The following is a 19,886-nucleotide window of genomic DNA, read 5'->3' as shown; positions in this document are numbered from 1 at the left end:
TATAAATATATATAAAATAACATTCATAATAATTTATCAATTCATATAAATTATTATTATTATTATTATTAGTCAAGAAGAAGAAGAATTTATATGAACTGATTAATTATTATTAATGTTATTTTAAAAATATATATATTTATATACTTTTTAAAAGATAAAACTCTTTAAAAATTATTTGACTTAAAATCAAATGTTGGTTTGGTTATGAGTGTAAAATAATTTTTAAGATAGTTTTGTCATTAAAAAGTACTTTAGAATATTAAAAATAAATAAATAACAATAATCATTATTAATAACCAGTAATAATAATAGAGCCGGAGGTCGTCTGCGCAGGTCCTCGTGACTGCGGCGCAAACTTGAGCGCAGCTCGATCTGACGCAGACACAAGAGCGCGCGCTTATAATGCCACTAAACAGCGGTAACGGATGACAGGAGCGCCGCGAGAGCACCGGACATGAGCCCGGCGACGCGTTCACACACCGCAGGTGAGGACGAGCCTCGTTAGCGTCTTTCTGTGTGTGTACTTCACGATGAAGTTGAGCAGCCGGTGTCTGCGTGCGTTAACGCGTCTGACTCGCGCGCGCGGTGCACATTCTGCGCTGTCAGGAATTACGCAGCATATTCTGACACTGATGATGACATCCAGAAATCACGCGTTCGGCGCCGGAGAACATGCATGCTTTCCATAAACACGCCTGCGATAATGTTTGCTTTATAGGACGCGACCAGAGCAGTGATGAAGGCACAGAGCTGCGCGAGCAGGGCGCGTTGTCTCCGCGCTATTTTTAGACGCTGGCAGTGAATTGCTGTAGTGTGTGTGTCAAGTTACTGCTGCAGAACTGAAAGAGTAATGTAGACTATTACAGAATACATGCAGCATTCTAGAGATACCTGTATTAATCTTCTTCTTGATGCTTTTACAGCTAATATTGTTCATTTTAAGTGTGCTATCAAATATTACAGAACCAATTTTAGATAAAAACTGTATTTTTGCTCCTTTGTAAATTCTATTCTTCATATAAGCAGCATTTTAGATTTTAATGGTGATAAATGATCTAAAAATGCCACACGTCGAGCATCTCTTAAAGAAATAGTTCAGCTTTTTGTGGAATTTGGAGAAACTCATTAATCTGTTGTTTTAATCTGGTTCATATTTAAGGAGAGAGCTGTCGCTTGTTATGATTTTCAGGGATGTAGAGTTTAGTAGACATTATCATATCAAAATCACACTAAATTATCTCTAACCATGAAATCAAACCTAATGTTTGTGTTAAAGACGTCTAAAAAATATCTAAAGCAATGCATGCTCATAATATGAAAATATAAACTACTGTACAAAAAAATTATTCTTTTAGTATTTTTGTCTTGTTTTTTAATATAAATATTAGTTGATTAGATTAATGGCATCCAAAAGTTTTTGTTTACATCATATACGTGTACTGTGTATATTTATTATGTGTATATATAAATGCATGTATATATATTTAAGAAAAATGTTATAAAATATATTTATATAAGAATATAAATGTATATACATGTAAATATTTTTTTATTTAAATATTTATATATACGTAATAAATACACATTTGGATGCAATTAATTATTTGACAGCACTAATAAATATCTAAACATTCTTGCATCAAGATGCATTTACTGTACGAGTAAAATGACTTCAGATATTATGTCTTGTTTTCTGTGAAAAACAACAAACAAACAAACAAACAAAAATCAATATTTTGTTAGTTTTTGCTTAAAACAAGCAAAAATATCTGCCAATGTGGCAAGAAAAATAATCTTGTTTAGTCTTTGAATTAAGATGATTTTTCTTGCCCCACTGTTTTGTACAAAATGTTTATTTATTTATTTATTATAGAAAACAAGACTTACTATAAGTAAATGCATCTTGAGTCAAGATTGTTATTTATACTAGAAAACAAGACAAACATACTAAGTAAGAAAATCCTTATGATTTATGTAAAGAGCACAATCTTGACTTGAGATGTTATCTTCTGCAGGAAGCTAGTGTGCGTCGGTGTTTGGGATCTGCTCACGCTTCGCTTCGGTTTCGAGGCTCTTGGACTTCATCCACGATGTTCACTGGTGCAACTTTCCCGAGTCTGCTGTTGGCGGCGCTCTGTCTCGTCAGCCGGGCCGTCCCATACGAGAGACGGCTGGAGGACCTGCAGCGTGGAGAAGATAAAGGCTCGGTGGCTCCGTCCTCTGGAGACGCTCTCGTCTCTCTCTCGCTGACGACGCCTCCTGCTGGAGATCTGCTTCAGATCAACTCTTCTGAGGAGGACAGAAGACTGACTGCTGCAGCGCTCCTGCTGGACTCGCTGTCTGGATCCGGACCCAGCTTCAGCTCCAGACTGCTGGATGCCACGGACACCTGGACAGAAGCGGACCGTCTGAGGACAGGTCAGGGAACGGTTCTAAACGTTCTTGAATCAAGATGCATTTACTTCACAAGTAATGTTATTTAAGATATGTGACCCTGGAGCACAAAACCAGTCATGAGGGTCAAATTTTTCAAAACTGAGATTTATACATCATACAGAAATAAGCTTTCCAGTGATGTATGGTTTGTTAGGATAGAACAATATTTGGAATCTGAGGGTGCAAAAAAATCTAAATATTGAGAAAATCTCCTTTAAAGTTGTTCAAATGAAGTTCTTAGCAATGCATATTACTAATCAAACATGATTATATTTACGGTAGGAAATTTACTAAATATCTTCATGGAACATGATCTTAATATCCTAATGATTTTTGGCATTTTGAGATAAATGTATAATTTTGAGCCATACAATGTATTGTTGGCTATTGCTGCAGATATAGCTGTGCTGCTTATAAAAAATATAAGTTAATTATAAAAATATAAATAAAAAATTTGTTAGCTTTTCCTTAAAACAAACTAAAATATCAAAATAATATAACAAATTATATATTTTTACAGGAAACAAGACATAATATCTGAAGTCATTTTACTTGTACAGTAAATGCATCTTGATGCAAGAATGATTTGATGTTTATTCTGGAAAACAAGACACAGATACTAAGTTCACAGAGTGAAACAAGCCAAAGGAACGTGCTATTCCTCCGATGTCGCTCTGCTCATCTGTCATTAAAGCTTTTTAGATGCAGATTAGGGTTATTATCATTCATTAAAACTACAAAACAAGTATTACTCGATATAAAATAAATGCCTAGTTGTCAAGGCTGCATTTCTCTTTTCTGTTTAGTTTAAGCTGAAGCACTAAAACAACTCAAACTAAAAAAAACTAGAACTAAACACTGAAACTTGATAAAAGGCAAAATGCACAACAAAAGTACTAAAACTAATGAAAACAGAAAAAAAAATCCAATTAATATTTTGAATTCGTTTTTATTAGTTAACATTTAATACGTTTACATTTTTTTTTTTTGGTCATTTTTATTAGTTTTTCATCTTTTTTTAAAAATATTTTAAAAAAATTTTTTCAGTTTTAGTTAAGTACATCAAGTTAACCTAAATAAAAAATGAGAAATCTTTCCTAGCTGAAATAAAATAAGTTTAAGTTTTTTGTGCTTTAACGGTTATAGCTTGAGTTTTACATTAACTATAATAACCCTGATTTAAAACATTAACAAAACTATAAGAGTATATGAATAATGTTAAATTAGCACAGATGCAGATTTGATATCTTGAGCAAATCTGAGCTTAGTTTGAGATCTCGGTTTTCGGAGAATCTGAGAAGGATATTTATTTGATATGTTTTCATTTGTGAGTTTTCTTCCCAATGCAAGTGAATACAACTCTGGATGGAGACGAGGCAGACTGTTTCAAAGCAGCTTCGCAGGAGAATAACAGCGTTAATGTTGGGTTATGATACAGATTGTTGTAAAGCAGCTCTATAGGGTCATTATTCGGATGGATAAGAGTAAACCGCACTGAATGCTGCTGCTGCCGCTCCACTTTGAGTCTGAACCCCGGCGGACGCCGCCGGCAGCCTAATTACTTTCTATTTTGAGAGCTGCTGGAGGAAAGTGGAGCTGACTGCTAAAAGAGGCGTCTGCGCCACACGCTTTATTCACTCACGCAGCTTGTTCATGCTTTGATGTTGTTGGTTCACAGTGTCTGACATCGAGTCAACATGAAACCCGAACTGCTTTCTCAGAACGTGTCAAATATCAGTCCAGTCATTGTTTCATGCTGCTGTTGAAACGGATGCAGTGTTTATAAAACACGGACAGAAAGCTGTGATGCATGAGATGGAGCTCGAGTAATTTTACTTAAGCATTTAGTTCACTTAACAAAACGGGTAGCGATTATTTCTACAGGTCTTGTATACGAGTTCCTTTTCCTGTTGCACTTCCTTTTCCTTCATTTTATTTCAGCTAGTTGCCAAATAAAACTAAAAATTAATTAATTAATTTAAAAAAATTAATTAACAAACAGTTCGTTTTAACATTTTACTGGGAATAAAATAAACATTACAAATAAAATAAAATATATATATTTTATTTCAGTTAGTTGCCTAGACAATATTTATCATTTTTTATTAAGTTTAACTTGATGTACTAAAATAAAACTGAAATAGAAAATGAATAAAAACTATATAGACATTAATTAAAAAACTAATAAAAATAAAAAATAACTTAAAGTTTAACTGTTACTAGTAATAAAATAAACTTCAACTGAAATAAAATAAACTGTATTTATTTATTTATTATTTAATTTAAAACTAAAATATTTTTTAAAAACGTAAACTTGTTTTATTTCAGTTACATTTCAGCCACGATTGATTTCAAATACTGAAATATTATTTGAATAAAACTGAAATAAAAATTAATAAAAGCTATATAGACATATTAAATGACAAAAACACACATAAAAATGAATAAGTTTAACTGTTACTAGTAATAAAATAAACTTCAACTGAAATAATATAAAAATGTAAACATTAATTAATTTAAAATGAATATATATTTTTTAAATTAACTTCAAATACAATATTTCTCATTTTCATTTAGTTTAACTTGATGTACTAAAATAACTAAAACAAACTAATATAAAATCAAATAAAAGCTATATAGACATTTAATTAAAGAAAAAAAAACGTCACACAAAAAAAATTAATATGAAAATATAAAAATAAGATGTAATTTAAAATATGAATGAATCCTATGGTAAGATCGCAGGAGATATTTTGACTGGACTGCTTATATATTTCTTGTAAATCTTTTCCTGTCTTCTCCAGAGGAAGTGAGCGTCTTGCCCTCGTCTCAAGACGTCGGCACTGAGGCCACCATGTCCTCCGAAGACCTTCCTCTGATTTTTGAGCCGTTCGAGGACGTCACGCCGGCCGGAGCATCATCCGAACCGTCTGTCGCCATGACGCCAGCGGCCGTAACCGCGGGAGACGCAGAGCTGGAGCGGATGGTGTCCATGGATACGGACCACACTTCCTCTGATGTCCGTCTCTCAGCAGCTCTGGAGACGTCTGGAGTGAGAGAGCCAATCACAGAGTCCCATCCGGCAGAGGAGCATCATGGGACGACACAACGTGAGAATATATAACAGCAGTGATGATGATGAGCTTCACTCTGGTTCTCGCCACTCTTTTGATGTTTTGGATTATTGCAGAAAAGGAGCTCTGTGACAAATTATAGGAATAGTTCAATAAAAATGAAAATGTGCTCACCCTTAGCTCATAGATATAGATTGTTTATATTCTGTAAATGATTTAAAAGTTGTGCAGTTATTCGAGCGTTCTGATTGGTCCAGCAGGTGATGACGTCACACAGAGCGCTGTTACCCATCAGGCTCTGGGGCTTTCTGAGGTCGCTCACTTACCAGCGTCAAAACCAAAGACAGACACGGAAGATCCCAAAATGAAAGGTTTGTAAAAGCAAGGGTTTAGGGAGACACTGCAGGTGAACAGGGTAAAAAAATTATTCACCCAGTTGATTATGCTGATAATTGCAAAGATTTTTTGTATTACAGGTTTTCTAAAATGTTAGGTTTAAATATGCAAATGCAGCATTTCTTGTTAATTTTTTTTTTACATATTAGAGTCAAATGTTTTTACAGAGGGATCTCACTTTCGTCACTCCATAATTCAGAAAATGCTTAGAACGGACAGAAAACAATATATTTTTACAATTTTTGGGGAAATAAAATGTTGTATATATTCAAGCAAATGATATATGAACAAAACCCTCTGTAAAAACCTTCAGGATACAGACAGGTGTGGAGATTCATGGCTCGGTGCAGCAGAAAAAACTCATTTTGAGAAAACAGCCTTTAAAAATATGTATTGTAATTGAAATCTATTGACACAACACTGCAAAAAATTATTTTCTTACCTAGTATTTGTGTCTTGTTTTCTAGTATAAATATCTAAACATTCTTAAATCAAGATGCATTTACTGTACAAGTAAAATTATTTATTAAGTCTTGTTTTCTAAAAAAAAAATTATCAAAATTTTGTATGTTTTTGCTTAAAACAAGCAAAAATATCTGTAATGGGGCAAGAAAAATAATCTTGTTTAGCCTTTGAATTAAGATTATTTTTCTTGCCCCATTACCGGATATTTTTGCTTGTTTTTAGCAAAAAGTAACAAACTTTTGATTTTGACTTAATATCTTTAATAATATTACTTGTCAAGTAAATGCATCTTGATTCAAGAATGTTTAGATATTTATACTAGAAAACAAGACACAAATACTGAGTCAGAGAATCATTTTTTGCAGTGAAAGAGATGTTCTTTGACTGAATGGTTCTTCTGTGGCATCGCTGTGAAGAACCTTTTAAGCACCTTTATTTTTAAGAGTGTGTGTGAGACAGTCGTCTCTGTCTTACAGAGGAGACCGATGAAGATGAGGAGGACGAGGAGATGGACTCTGAGGAGGAGGAGGAGGAGAGTGAAGAGGACCTGACAGAGAGCACCATCGCACCCCACAGCCGTCCCCCGTACGGCCTGATCCCTCCTCCTCCGGTCTGGGTGCAGCGGAACCAGGGCCTGGGTGAGAACCAGCCGCTGCGCTTATGTTCAGTCAGCATTAATAAAGAGCTCATTCTCTGTCTGTTGTTTGCAGTGCGGAGCTGGGTTGAGCTTATAAGAGAGAAGGTACAACTCTTTGTTTTCATTTTGATGCTTTCAATCCACAACACTGGAGAAATACACAAATATTACCGGTCAAACGTTTGAAAGAAGTCTCTTCTGCTCAGCAAGGCTGCATTTATTTGATCAAAAATACAGTAAAAATTGTGAAATAGTTTTGTAATTTAAAACAGCTGTTTTCTATGTGAATATCTATTATTATTTCTGTGATGCGCAGCTGTATTTTCAGCATCATTACTGCAGTCTTCAGTGTCCCATGATCTTCAGAAATCATTCTAATATACTGATTTGCTGCTCAACAAACATTTCTGATTATTATCAATGTTGAAAACAGTTGTGCTGCACAATATTTTTGTGGATATTTTTAAAGTTTGGTATAATTATGATTTTTTAAAAATGTTTTTGAAAGAAGTCTCTTATGTTAACCAAGGCTGTATATATTTTATAATACAGTCATGGCCAAAAATATCGGCACCCTTGTAAATATGATCAAAGAAGGCTGTGAAAATTAATCTGCATTGTTAATCCTTTTGATCTTTTATTTAAAAAATTCAGAAAAATCTAACCTTTCATTGGATAATAAGAATTTAAAATGGGGAAATATCATTATGAAATAAATGTTTTTCTCAAATACACATTGGACACAATTATTGGCACCCCTAGAAATCCTTATGAGTAAAATATCTCTGAAGTATATTCCCATTCATATTCATAATTTTGAGCACTCCAGGGTGATTATGAACATGAAATTATCCAGCCATGGCTTCCTGTTTCACAGAAATATAAATAGGAGGGAAAACAAAGCCCAAATTCCCTTAATCATCATCACAATGAGAAAAACCAAAGAATATAGTTCTGATGTGCAGCAAAAGATAATTGAGCTTCACAAATTAGTGAAGTGGCTTTAAGAAAAGAGCTAGAGCAGTGAATATTCCCATTTCCACCATCAGGGCAATAATTAAGAATTTCCAATCAACATAAAATGTTATGAATCTGCCTGGAAGAGGACGTGTGTCTATATCGTCCTAATGCACGGTGAGAAGGAGAGTTTGAGCGGCTAAAGACTCTCCGAGGACCACAGCTGCAGAAAATAGTTGAGTCTCGGGGTCAGAAAACCTTTAAAAAATAGTCAAACAGCAGCTACATCAGCACATGTTGTTTGGGAGGATTTCAAGAAAAATTCTCCTCGCTCATCCAAAAACAATCTCCAGCATATTCAGTTGTCAGACACGACTGGAACTTCAAATGGCACTGGCTTCTATGCTCAGATGAAACTAAAAAATGAGCTTTTTAGCAGCAAACACTCAAGATGGGTTTAAAAAGTACCCCATGTGTACAATGAAATATACTGCTGTATTTGTGATGTTGTGGGCCTATATTTCTGCTGGAGCTCCTGGACATCTTGTTTAGACGCATGGCATCATGGATTCTATCAAATACCAACAGATAAAAATCAATAAGTGACTCTGTTAGAAATCTTATAATGGGCCATGTTTGGATCTTCCAACCGCATAATAATCCAAACACAAACCTCAAAAACAACACAAAAACCAAGCTTCTGCTGGTCATTCCAGTCCTCTGACCTGAACCCTGTAGAACATGAGTGACCTGAAGAGAAGAAGCTGTGAATCTAAAGGGTCTGGAGTGATTCTGGATGAAGGAATGGTCTCTGATCTCGTCAGGTGTCTCTAACCTCATCAGGCATTATAGGAGAACATTTAGAGCTGTTAAACTGGCAAATGGAGGTTTCAGAAAGTATTGAATAAAAGGGTGCCGTTAATTGTGGCCAATGTGTATTAGAGAAAACATTTATTTCATAATGATATTTCCCCATTTTAAATTCTTATTATCCAATGAAAGGTTAGATTTTTGTGAATTTTTAAATAAAAGATCAAAAGGATTAACAATGCAGATTAATTTTCACAGCCGCCTTTGATCATATTTACCAAGGGTGCTGATATTTTTGGCCATGACTGTATATATATACACACATATTTATATATATATATATATATATATATATATATATATATATAATATAATTTTATATCATATAATATTTATACACATAAGATTATAATATTTAGTGCTATGCAATGATTAATCATGATTAATCGCATCCAAAATAAAAGTTTTTGTGTACATAATATATGTGTGTGTACTGTGTATTTATATAAATACATAACATATAAATATATAATATAAATTATATTAATATAAATATATGCATGTACATATTTTCTAAATATATACTGTATGTGTGTCTTTATATATACATAATAAATATACACAGTACACACACATATATTATATAAACAAAAACTTTTATTTTGGATGCGATTAATTGTGATTAATCATTGCCCAGCACTAATAATATTATATTATATAAATAGCATTTTTGTGGAAACTGTGATACACTACCATTCAAAAGTTTGGGGAAAGTATTTTTTTTTTTTTTTTAAAAGGAAATTGATAGTTGTTGTTGTTTTCATCAAGGATGCATTAAATTGATCAAAAGTGGCAGTAAAGACATTTATAATGTTACAGAAAATTACTAATTCAAATAAATGCAGTTCTTCTGAACTTTCTATTCATCTGTGAATCCTGAAAAAATAAAATGCATCAGTTTCCACAAAAATATTGTGCAGCACGACTGTTTTCAACATTGATAATAATCAGAAATGTTTGTTGAGCAGCAAATCAGCATATTAGAATGATTTCTGAAGATCATGTGACACTGAAGACTGCAGTAATGATGCTGAAAATACAGCTGCGCATCACAGAAATAAATTACAGTTTAACACATATTCACATAGAAAACAGCTGTTTTAAATTACAAAACTATTTCACAATTTTTACTGTATTTTTGATCAAATAAATGCAGCCTTGCTGAGCAGAAGAGACTCTTTCAGAAAGACTGAAGCTCTCCGCTGGTCTCTCGTAGGCTGGTTATGTCTCGGGGATGTTGGCTCCGGTCGGGATTGGAATAGCCGGAGCTCTTCTGCTGGTCGGCGCTCTGTACAGCATCAGAGTGATCCATCGCAAGAGGAGGAACAGTTTCAAACACCAGAGGAGGAAGGTACGGCGGTCAGAATCACGATCAGTTCTATCAGAGCTCAAAACTAGTCATAAGGGTCCATTTTTTGAAATTGAGATTTATATAGTTATATATAAATCAGCTTTCTATTGATGTATGGTTTGTTAGGATCGGACAATATTTGGCTGAGAATCTGGAATCTGAGGGTGCAAAAAAATCTAAATATTGAGAAAATCACCTTTAAAGTTGTTCAAATGAAGTTCTTAGCAATGCATATTACTAATCAAAAATGAAGTTTTGATATATTCACGGTAGGAAACTTACAAACTATCTTCATCTTTACTTAATATCCTAATGATTTTTGGCATGAAAGAAAAATTGATAATTTTGACCGATATAGCTACAAATATACCTGCTGCTCATGACTTCTTTCGTGCTGCAGGGTCACACATGAGCTCCTGACAGCTTCAGTAGATTCATCTTTCATGCATTACCTTTTAATCTTGTGATTTTCGTTGAATGTTGATGATTTTTAGCCTCCCAGAGAAGTGCGCAGCGGACCAGACAACGCCATGCTGCTGGCGGACAGCTCAGAAGATGAGTTCTGATGATCTGGAATCATCTGTGATATGAACAACAGCGTTTCACACAAATACTGATGAGTACATACGCAGTCAGTACATTTATAAATGCATTTTTCTTTCAGAATCGCAATATGCTTTTTTCTTCAACTGCATCCACGCTGTTTTGAGAAACTGAGAAAGTGAACATTTAAAATCCTCAAAACAGTGTTATTTTAATATCACTGAGATGATATTAATATTTTTAATCACTTTTTATTTCTATATTTTCTGTTTTGGTTAATCTTGAAGTCATTTTGTTGTTTTGTCATTTTTAGTGGTTTTTTTTATACATATCCATAGTCCATATAGTTTTGATACATTTTTATTTTATTTTATTTTTATACATCAAGTAACTAAATTAAAATGAGAAATTTTATCTTGGCAATTAGCTGAAATAAAAAGTTTTTTTTTCTCCAAGTAACAAAAATATGTGTTTTTTTTAAACGGTTTTAATGTTTTTGAAAGTTTTGTCATGGTTTTAGTTTGAGTTTTATTTAACTATAGTAATCCGTCTTAAATAAAGCGTAAATATGTTTTTATTCAGCTGCATCCACACTTTTTTGAGAAACCATATGTAAAATAAACTGCATTTAAAATTTTCAAAACAGTGTTATTTCAGTATCAGTAATAAGTTTTATTAATATTTTGAATCACTTTTAATTTCTATATTTTCTGTTTTCATTTTAATTTTGGTTAAACTTTAAGTCATTTTGCTGGTTTTGTGTCATTTTTAGTACTTTTTATATATGTTCATATAGTTTTTATTCATTTTCATTTCAGTTTTAACTTTAGTTCTATATGTACATTAAGTATAACTAAATGAAAATGAGAAATCTTGGCAATTAGCTGAGATTAAAAAAAAAAATTCGTTTTTTTTTTTTTTTTCAACTTACAAAAAAGTGTTTTTTTTTAATGGTTTAATGAATTTTTTTTTTAATGGTTTTAGTTTGAGTTTTAGTTAACTATAGTAACACGTCTTAAACAAAGCATCTTGGGTAAATATTAATTTTCAGTAACTCAAAACAGTTCATTGTCAATTATTCCACTTGAAAAACTACATACAGTATGTGTTGATCTTATGATTATAGAATTATTTCTACTACTGAAGTAAGGCGCCATCATTAGTTCAGAAACATTTAATATCAAACATTAATAGCACCTAAAACATCTGTGAGAATCCAGTATTAAACAGTGATATAGTGATATAATAATAGTGCTTTCATTCATCACGGCTCGTCTGCAAACTCAAGACCCACGATGCTTTACGAATTCAGCAAGAAATGCTGCTTTAGGACGATATCTATAAAATAAAACATCATGCATATGATCATTTCATTTAGAAAATAGTTACATATTAAAATGAATCCTCTAAATTAAAGCACTCATGCAACGTGAAAGATGATCAGCATTAAAACAGTTTATAAACTCTTTGATCTAATGTTGTACATACAGTATATAGGATGTTTTGACTGTAAATATGATTGTTATGATGTTGTTTTCATGTTGTAATGATGACAATCTGATGTGTGCAGTTCTATACGAACTATACGTGTTTGTGTTTCATTTGATGATGGAAGTCTGATCAGAATCATAAATTCACTGCAGGCTTCTTATGATGTTTTGTCAAAGTTGTGAAATATCTTTACAGTAAGAGGATGAAGAATCACAGCACGCCACTGTAAATACACTAAAATAAACGATCTAATCATGTACTTTTGCAGTGCTGTCTTCTTCCGTTACGTAACATTATTTATTGATTGATAATTGTTGTAAATGTTTGGATCACTGTGAAGTCCGGCTGCAGTGCTACGAAACACACACAGGTGGCGCTGTCCATGCTGTTATTCTGCACAAAACAATTCTGTTTCACTTCACACTCAACACCTGACAGCAGGTCTGGAACACTAACAGAATAAACACAGACTGTGCAATACATCAAATGCATGAATGTTTCTTTATTCGGAGTGAATCACTTCTTATTACTTACTGAAACCTTGATAAACAGCATGTGATGCAAGAATAAACATTGAAGATCACTGTATCCCACGATGCACTGCGCTCACAGTCTCACACAAAACTGGATTAAAAATCAAATCAAATCAAATAACCATATTTATTTACAGGATGATAACCGGACACATGCTGAGGACAATATTCTGATGAAAGTTTGATATTTTGAAACTCACATTGCATACTGTTTTATATATTATAAAAATTGTGTATGCTTTGCACAGTATACAGTCTGAATAATGCAATGCATACATATATATATATATCAGGGACTTTTGAAAACCTCTTCTACTCACCAAACCTGCATTTTTTTATCCAAAGCAACGTATAAATGATGAAAATCACAAGCAATTTGTCTTAGAATTCTTGGTCACATGACCCAAGTTAAACAGCAGCTACAAGACTGTTATTTGATCAAAAATACAGTCAAAATTGTGAAATATTTTTGTAATGTAAAACAGCTGTTTTCTATGTGAATATGTGTTAAACTGTAATTTATTTCTGTGATGCAGCTGTATTTTCAGCATCATTACTGCAGTCTTCAGTGTCACATGATCTTCAGAAATCATAATAATATGCTGATTTGCTGCTCAACAAACATTTCTGATTATTATCAATGTTGAAAACAGTCGTGCTGCACAATATTTTTGTGGAAACTGTGATGCATTTTATTTTTCAGGATTCACAGATGAATAGAAAGTTCAAAAGAACAGCGTTTATTTGAAACAGTAATCTTCTGTAACATTATGAATGGCTTTACTGCCACTTTTTATCAATTTAATGCATCCTTGAATTTTCTTTTTTTTTAAATATTTAAATAATTGAATTTCTATCTGTCCCTTGAGTCTTGAGGTCACATTAAACAATAACACATGTGAAATGGGTCTGTATTGGGACCGTCAGGATTGAGATGCGGATGAACTCAGATCCAAACCCTCGTATCGACGCAGGGCTCGTGTTTTAGGAAAATGTGCTTCAATTATTCTACCAAAGACAAACGCTATTCATTCACGTTCAGGCTATATGATGCGTCTATGATTTCTATATGATGCAGGCGACATGATTTCTCTTGAAAGTGCAAAAGTCAATAAATAGTTGTTATTTCAGATGTGTAGAAATGTGGCAGTGGTATTTTGGTTCATTTTTTTTATTTTTTTTGCGAACCCTGGCTTGTATATAGTTATTGTAAGCCATGTATGCTGGCTTTGTTCTACAATAAATAAACAGTCAAAAAAAAAAAGAAAGTACAAAAGTCACAATCAGTGACCAAACACACAAAGACATTTTTGCTACTTTGCCTGAAAACAAAAAGAAAGAAAACTGAAAAACACGGAACAATCTGTGCAACAGAATGGATCAGAACGAGACACGTTTGGATTATTAACTGGACATACAGAAAGAAATTAAAAAAATAAAAATATTATATAGCATTTCATGTTACTATTATAGTTTTTATTAACATTTTATTTTATAGTTTTTATTTTTGCACTGTAAAAAGTGAAAGTTGACTTAACATAAAAAAATTGAGGAAACCCATTGCCTTAAAATTATTAAGTACATAATAATAATAAAAAAAAAGTTAAGTGAACTTGACAATTCAATTAACTTATTTTTTTAATTATCATTTACTTAAAAATTTTAAGGCAACGGGTTTCCTCAATTTTTTTATGTTAAGTCAACTTATTAATATTTTGCTTATTTTTTAGCTTTTGGTAATTTTGTTACATGTTTTTGTCATTTTTATTAGTTTTTGGTTGTTTTAATATCACTATTTAATTTTTAATGATTTGTTTCCAATTAGTAATATGCCATGTCATCATTTCTATTTTTTTCTATTTTTTTAAGTTTTTAATCTAATATTTATATTTTATTTAATCGTTTTATTTATAATTTTTTTTACTAATATCTTTATTAATATTTGTATTATTATTTTGCTTTTATTTACATATTTTTTGTTTTTAGTTGTAGTTACATTTGCAGCAATTCTTTTACATGCTTTTGTCATTTTATTAGTTTTTTTTTTTTTTTGCCATCGAGTTTAATTCATTTTTATTTCAGATTTCAACGTAAACAAAGGCAACATTTCTCAATTTGATTCATTTACATTATATCATATTTGATTTCCGTTTTATTTTAGCTTTTAAAAATGATTTTTAATAGTTTCTGTTAACTATGATACACAAATGCAGACATGAATGTCTGGCCAAAGCATTGGCAGCTGTATTTAACGGATCTGTGTAACAAACCTCAGGATTGTTTCAAATGTCCGTGTCATTAAATCAAGCACGTTATTATTCACTAAAGCTGTAAAAAGTAATAAAAGCTGCTTAATGTCATGCATTACAGTGGGTTTGTGCTTAAATCGCTGTAACACTGCTGCATGTGGCTTTTGTGCTTTATTCACTATAGACTGATTTAACACATACACTCTCAAAAAAAAGAAGAAAATTCAGCGGCCTCTAGTGGTGAACTCATGCAATCTCTTTCTGATTCAGATTCACACAGTATTATGTATTAGCATCATCTAATATACAGGGGTTCTGCAGGCGTTATGAAGGTAAATATAAGACTTTCTAAGAAATAAACTGAATGGAACACAATGTGAATATTTTCTCTAAAGATATAATCAACGCTTTAAAGTTTTAAAAACACCACTTCCAATGGATCTCCATTACTTTTTCATTCATTTTGCAGAAAAACAATCAATCAAAAATGCATGGACTGAATATGTGTGCTTCCAAACACTATAATATGAAAAAGACGTGTACTCTGCATTGATCATACTGTTCAAAGTGCTGTTCTTCCTCAGTATTTTTTTGTCTTGTATTCCAGTACAAACATCTTCAAATCAATATACATTTACTGGAGAAGCAAAACGACACAAGAAGTCTTGTTTTATGAAAAACTGATCAAAATGAAGCGAGTTTACGATTAAAACAAAAACAAAACAGGTTTTCATTGCTATTTACAGATATGTTGTTCTCATTTTAAGCAAAAACTCATTTTGTTCATGTTGCATCTCCAGTAAATGCATTTTGATTTAAGGATGTTTTTTGTTTTTTTTTCTGGAAAACGACAAAACTACAGAGTAATGCATTCATGCAATGCATTTTTTTTTTCTTTGCAGTGCATGCAACATTTAATGCAACGACTAAGACTTCATTCATTTTGTGAATATAAATGCAAATGTAAAGAATTGAAGCGAAACAGTCCGTCTGTATGCAAAGATCACTTTTATTCATGTCATGATTTGTGATTGTCAGTGCACCTTGAGTTTAAGCATCGGTTCGGATCGGTCCGCTGTGAGAAAGCAGCCGCTCGCTCGTCTAGGTTTAAGTGCATTGTGGCAGTGGTAAGGTCAAAGGTCAGGACTCTTGTCTGAGATCGAGGTTTTATTCAGTGGGTCAAACACAAGGTGCAGCATCTTCACATCTCATTCCAACGGAACAAAAACGACAACAATCCAACAGTTTTTCACGCCATCCAGTGTGGGACTACATGATACAAAAGTCCTACGAAGCAAACACAGTCCCTCAGGGCAAACACGACCGATCCCGTCTGCGGTTTATCGAACTGGACACACGCGTTTGCGCTGGAAATGCCATTCCCGTCGACCTCTGAGAGAGAAAACCCTGTGGACGGCGATGCAGGCACACGTTCGACGATCCTAACCCTGCTAACCACGCTTGTAAACTTGGACTAGTGTAAACCTGAGCTGACCCGTCGCCGGGTCGAGAATGAGTGGAACAGCATTTACTGGAGCTCGTTTGGAAGACGTAGAGACACAGAGTTGGATTTTCTGCTACAAAACGCCACGGATTCTCCGCTTCAAGCATAGACTGCGATGTCTGAGGAACACAGGCTTTCAATGACCCCTTTCTCAGTCTCAGAGAACTACAGCCGGCAACATTAGAAGCGGATCAAAACCTTTCATCAAAGTTGTCCTAAAACCAAAATGCGTTCTCGTCTTGATGAACGTTTTCGATCCACTTCAGATGTTGGCTGCTGTAGTTTGAGGGAAGCAGCAAGTCCAGAAGAAAGCAACAGATCACCAAAAAATGAAAACCTCAAATCTATTGAGATGTTAAATGAATCGCGATACAATTGGGGTTTCTATAAATGTATCTCTGAGGAGATCTGACTGTCTTTTAGAAAAGTTTAGATGGTTTCTTCTCTGTATAATGTATTTGCGCTGCTTTGTTTAGAGCGATAATCAAGGAAACACTGTATCGCTGCTGTTCTGCAAGCGCCACCTGCTGGCAGACAGTGAGCTTTAAATCAGCTCGTCTGCTGTTTCGGTTTCTTTAGATATTTTATGTAGTGTAGTTTCACAACACTAAAGTCAGACCATTCTGTTTTTGCTTCAAATTTCAGAATTATACAGTCTAATTTAGATTAAAAACTGCTTGTGCTGCATGCAGCTTCGTTGTTTGGACTGAGATTAAAACACAGTGGTTGCTTCTAATTTTAAATGGAAAGAACACAAAGCCTTGATTTGTTTATATGAACAGATATGATTTATTATTATTTATTTTTTTTACTTCAATTTAGTTTTTAGCACAAAGAAATGTGCAACATTTTGTCCAAGCAATAATAAAAAGAGACCTTTTCAATTATAATTTTCTTCTCATTTTGTTAAAAAAAAATTGAGGAAATTGTATCATTCAGTATTGTGAATCATATTGCATCGTGAGTTACGTGAATCATTACATCCCTACAATTACGCCGATCCAAACCTGTATGAATGCAATCTTCATGCAGCTCTTTTCTGTTAAAATCAGTGGCATTTTAGTGTTAATGACATTAAACGTGGTGCAATGCACCAATGCAGCATTTTTAATATGAATATGATCTGTGGCGGCGATTCAGTGCATAGTGACTTAAAGCATCATATCATTTGAAATACAGTGCATATGATTTTTTTCTAACATATTTTTATGTCTTTTTGTCTTTGCATGGAAAAGAGCTGCATCAAGATTCTTCAAAATGTTCCTTTAGTTTTTTCCCCACACATACAGTAAATGCCAGTTCATTTTTAGGTAATCTGTTGCAGAGATTTGAGAACACAAGAAACTGGCTACTGCAACGAAGCCCCGTTTCTAGCGTCCTAGAGAGCAAACTATCAAGCACGCGTCGCATCTCGTAAACACGACAATTTAGAACGAGCAAAAACGGCTTATGGTCGCTTTATCGGCCTGTAAAAAAATACGGTCATGAACTGAGGTCTCTTCTACAGCTTGTGAGGTAAAGTAGAGCTATTCTGTCTCTAAACCCTGCAATACAAAGCTTTGTCAAGTGCTTAGCTTATAATGCTCAGAGATGCACAGTGCGAGGTGTGCAGGCATACGTGTAACGATTATCATCCAAATACCAGTCCGTGTCATTGTTCTGGTGACGGTTTATAGATACAACTTTCATCAATAACATGTTTACACTGGATTTTTAATTAAAAGTAGTTCACCCAAAAATGAAAATGTGCTGAAAATTCACCATCAAGATCTAGATGAGTTTGTTTCTTCATCAGGTTTGTAGAAATGTGTCTCTGCATCAGTGTCTCAGCAATGGATGCTCTGCAGTGAATGGGTGCCGTCAGAATGAGAGTCTGATAAAAACATCACAATCATCCACAGCACTCCAGTCCATCAGTTAACATCTGGAGAAGACAAAAGCTGAAACACATCCAGCATTAAGTTTTTAATGTCTAAAATATGATCCATAATCCATAATAACGCTTCCTCCAGTGATAAAGTGCATCTGCTGTTGTCTCTCACATCAACATCCAGCCACATATTGTTTAGAGCTGTTTTGATCTGTGCAGATTTCTCTCCTGATTCAGACCAGAACACTTTATCACTGGAGGAAGCGTTATTATGGATCATCAGCTAACAGGGAATGTTTTCAGAAGGTTCTCTCAACGTTATGAACAAACCTACTTCCAGTAACATTAACAGAACGTTCATTCAAAGTTATCTGGTCTTTATTAATGTTCTCAAAACGTTATTTATACATTGTTCATGTAATGTGTTTTCCTGAAGCGTTTTAGCTGAACATTCAAGTAACATTTTTTAAATGTTACACTTGTTTCAGAACACTCGGAGAACATTCAAATGTAACGATTCCATGTCTGCAAAATGATACAATGGAACGTTCCCTTAACATTTTAAAAGCATTTTTTTTCTTAATTATATGAATATTTGAAAAATTCAGTGTTTTGAATGTTTAGCAACATTTCATAACTTAATGAAACCATTAATTGGATTAGTTTCAGCTTTTGTGTTCTCCAGATGTTAACTGATGGACTGGAGTGCTGTGGATTATTGTGATGTTTTTATCAGACTCTCATTCTGACGGCACCCATTCACTGCAGAGCATCCATTGCTGAGACACTGATGCAGAGACACATTTCTACAAACCTGATGAAGAAACACACTCCGGGATGATCTGAAGGTGAGCACATTTTCATTTAGGGGTGAAACGTTCCTTTAAAAGTTGTGACAGCTATCTGCAACAATAATTTTTCTACAGTGCACTAATATGCATAACAGATCATTAGTCGTTTTCCGAACATAAGCGCATCATAAATTGTTCGATCGTGATGAAAGTCATCATAAAGCACCAGCGTTTTAGAAGCAAAACAATCAAAGATTTTCAGGAGTGCAGTGAAGTTCAGCGAAAAACAATCGCAATTAAAATCAGCGTTTAAAATCATCGTTAGCACCAGGGAGATTGGAGACGGTAACTAAGCGCCGTACATTCATCACACGGATCGAGCGCTCACTGCAAAAAATCATTCTCTTACTTAGTATTCTTGTCTTGTTTTCTAGTATAAATAAATAAACATTCTTGACTCAAGATGCATTTACTTGACAAGTAAAATGATTTAAGATATTAAGTCTTAAAATTATAAAAAATGTTGTTAGTTTTTGCTTAAAACAAACAAAAATATCTGCCAATGTGACGCGAAAAAAGGCGAAATAAGATTATTTTTCTTGCCCCATTGGCAGATATTTTTGTTTGTTTTAAGCAAAAACTAACAACATTTTTTATAATTTTAAGACTTAATATCTTAAATCATTTTACTTGTCAAGTAAATGCATCTTGAGTCA

The 19,886-nt window shown here is 33.5% G+C and overlaps 1 protein-coding gene across 4 annotated transcripts; it reads left to right on the top strand.

Moving 5' to 3' along the window:
• Window positions 1-322: 322 nt before the first annotated feature.
• LOC131527152 (armadillo-like helical domain-containing protein 4) lies at window positions 323-12,693 on the top strand. Of its 4 annotated transcripts, XM_058756028.1 has the most exons (8): window positions 323-488; window positions 2,019-2,421; window positions 5,244-5,549; window positions 5,771-5,884; window positions 6,851-7,012; window positions 7,085-7,116; window positions 10,055-10,189; window positions 10,684-12,693. In XM_058756028.1, exons 2-8 carry the CDS (start codon window positions 2,094-2,096, stop codon window positions 10,753-10,755), a joined length of 1,149 nt encoding a protein of 382 aa, XP_058612011.1. In that variant the 5' UTR covers window positions 323-488; window positions 2,019-2,093; the 3' UTR covers window positions 10,756-12,693. The 4 variants fall into 4 exon arrangements, with proteins under 4 accessions (XP_058612011.1, XP_058612010.1, XP_058612008.1 ...); XM_058756027.1 differs by lacking the exon at window positions 7,085-7,116 and having other exon boundaries at window positions 5,774-5,884; window positions 9,995-10,189; XM_058756025.1 differs by lacking the exon at window positions 7,085-7,116 and having other exon boundaries at window positions 9,995-10,189.
• Window positions 12,694-19,886: the final 7,193 nt, after the last annotated feature.

This window comes from Onychostoma macrolepis, chromosome 20, assembly GCF_012432095.1.
Source record: "Onychostoma macrolepis isolate SWU-2019 chromosome 20, ASM1243209v1, whole genome shotgun sequence".
Taxonomy (NCBI): Eukaryota; Metazoa; Chordata; class Actinopteri; order Cypriniformes; family Cyprinidae; genus Onychostoma; species Onychostoma macrolepis.
This window is presented reverse-complemented; position numbering and strand designations above follow the sequence as displayed.

What these genes read in the sequence shown, in the direction of transcription:
- LOC131527152 (XM_058756025.1), top strand. Translation starts at nt 2,094, where the DNA reads ATGTTCACTGGTGCAACTTTCCCGAGTCTGCTGTTGGCGGCGCTCTGT. An exon ending in AGCGGACCGTCTGAGGACAG is followed by an intron (nt 2,422 to 5,243) that starts GTCAGGGAACGG and finishes TGTCTTCTCCAG; the next exon opens with AGGAAGTGAGCGTCTTGCCC. An exon ending in GCATCATGGGACGACACAAC is followed by an intron (nt 5,550 to 5,770) that starts GTGAGAATATAT and finishes TGATTGGTCCAG; the next exon opens with CAGGTGATGACGTCACACAG.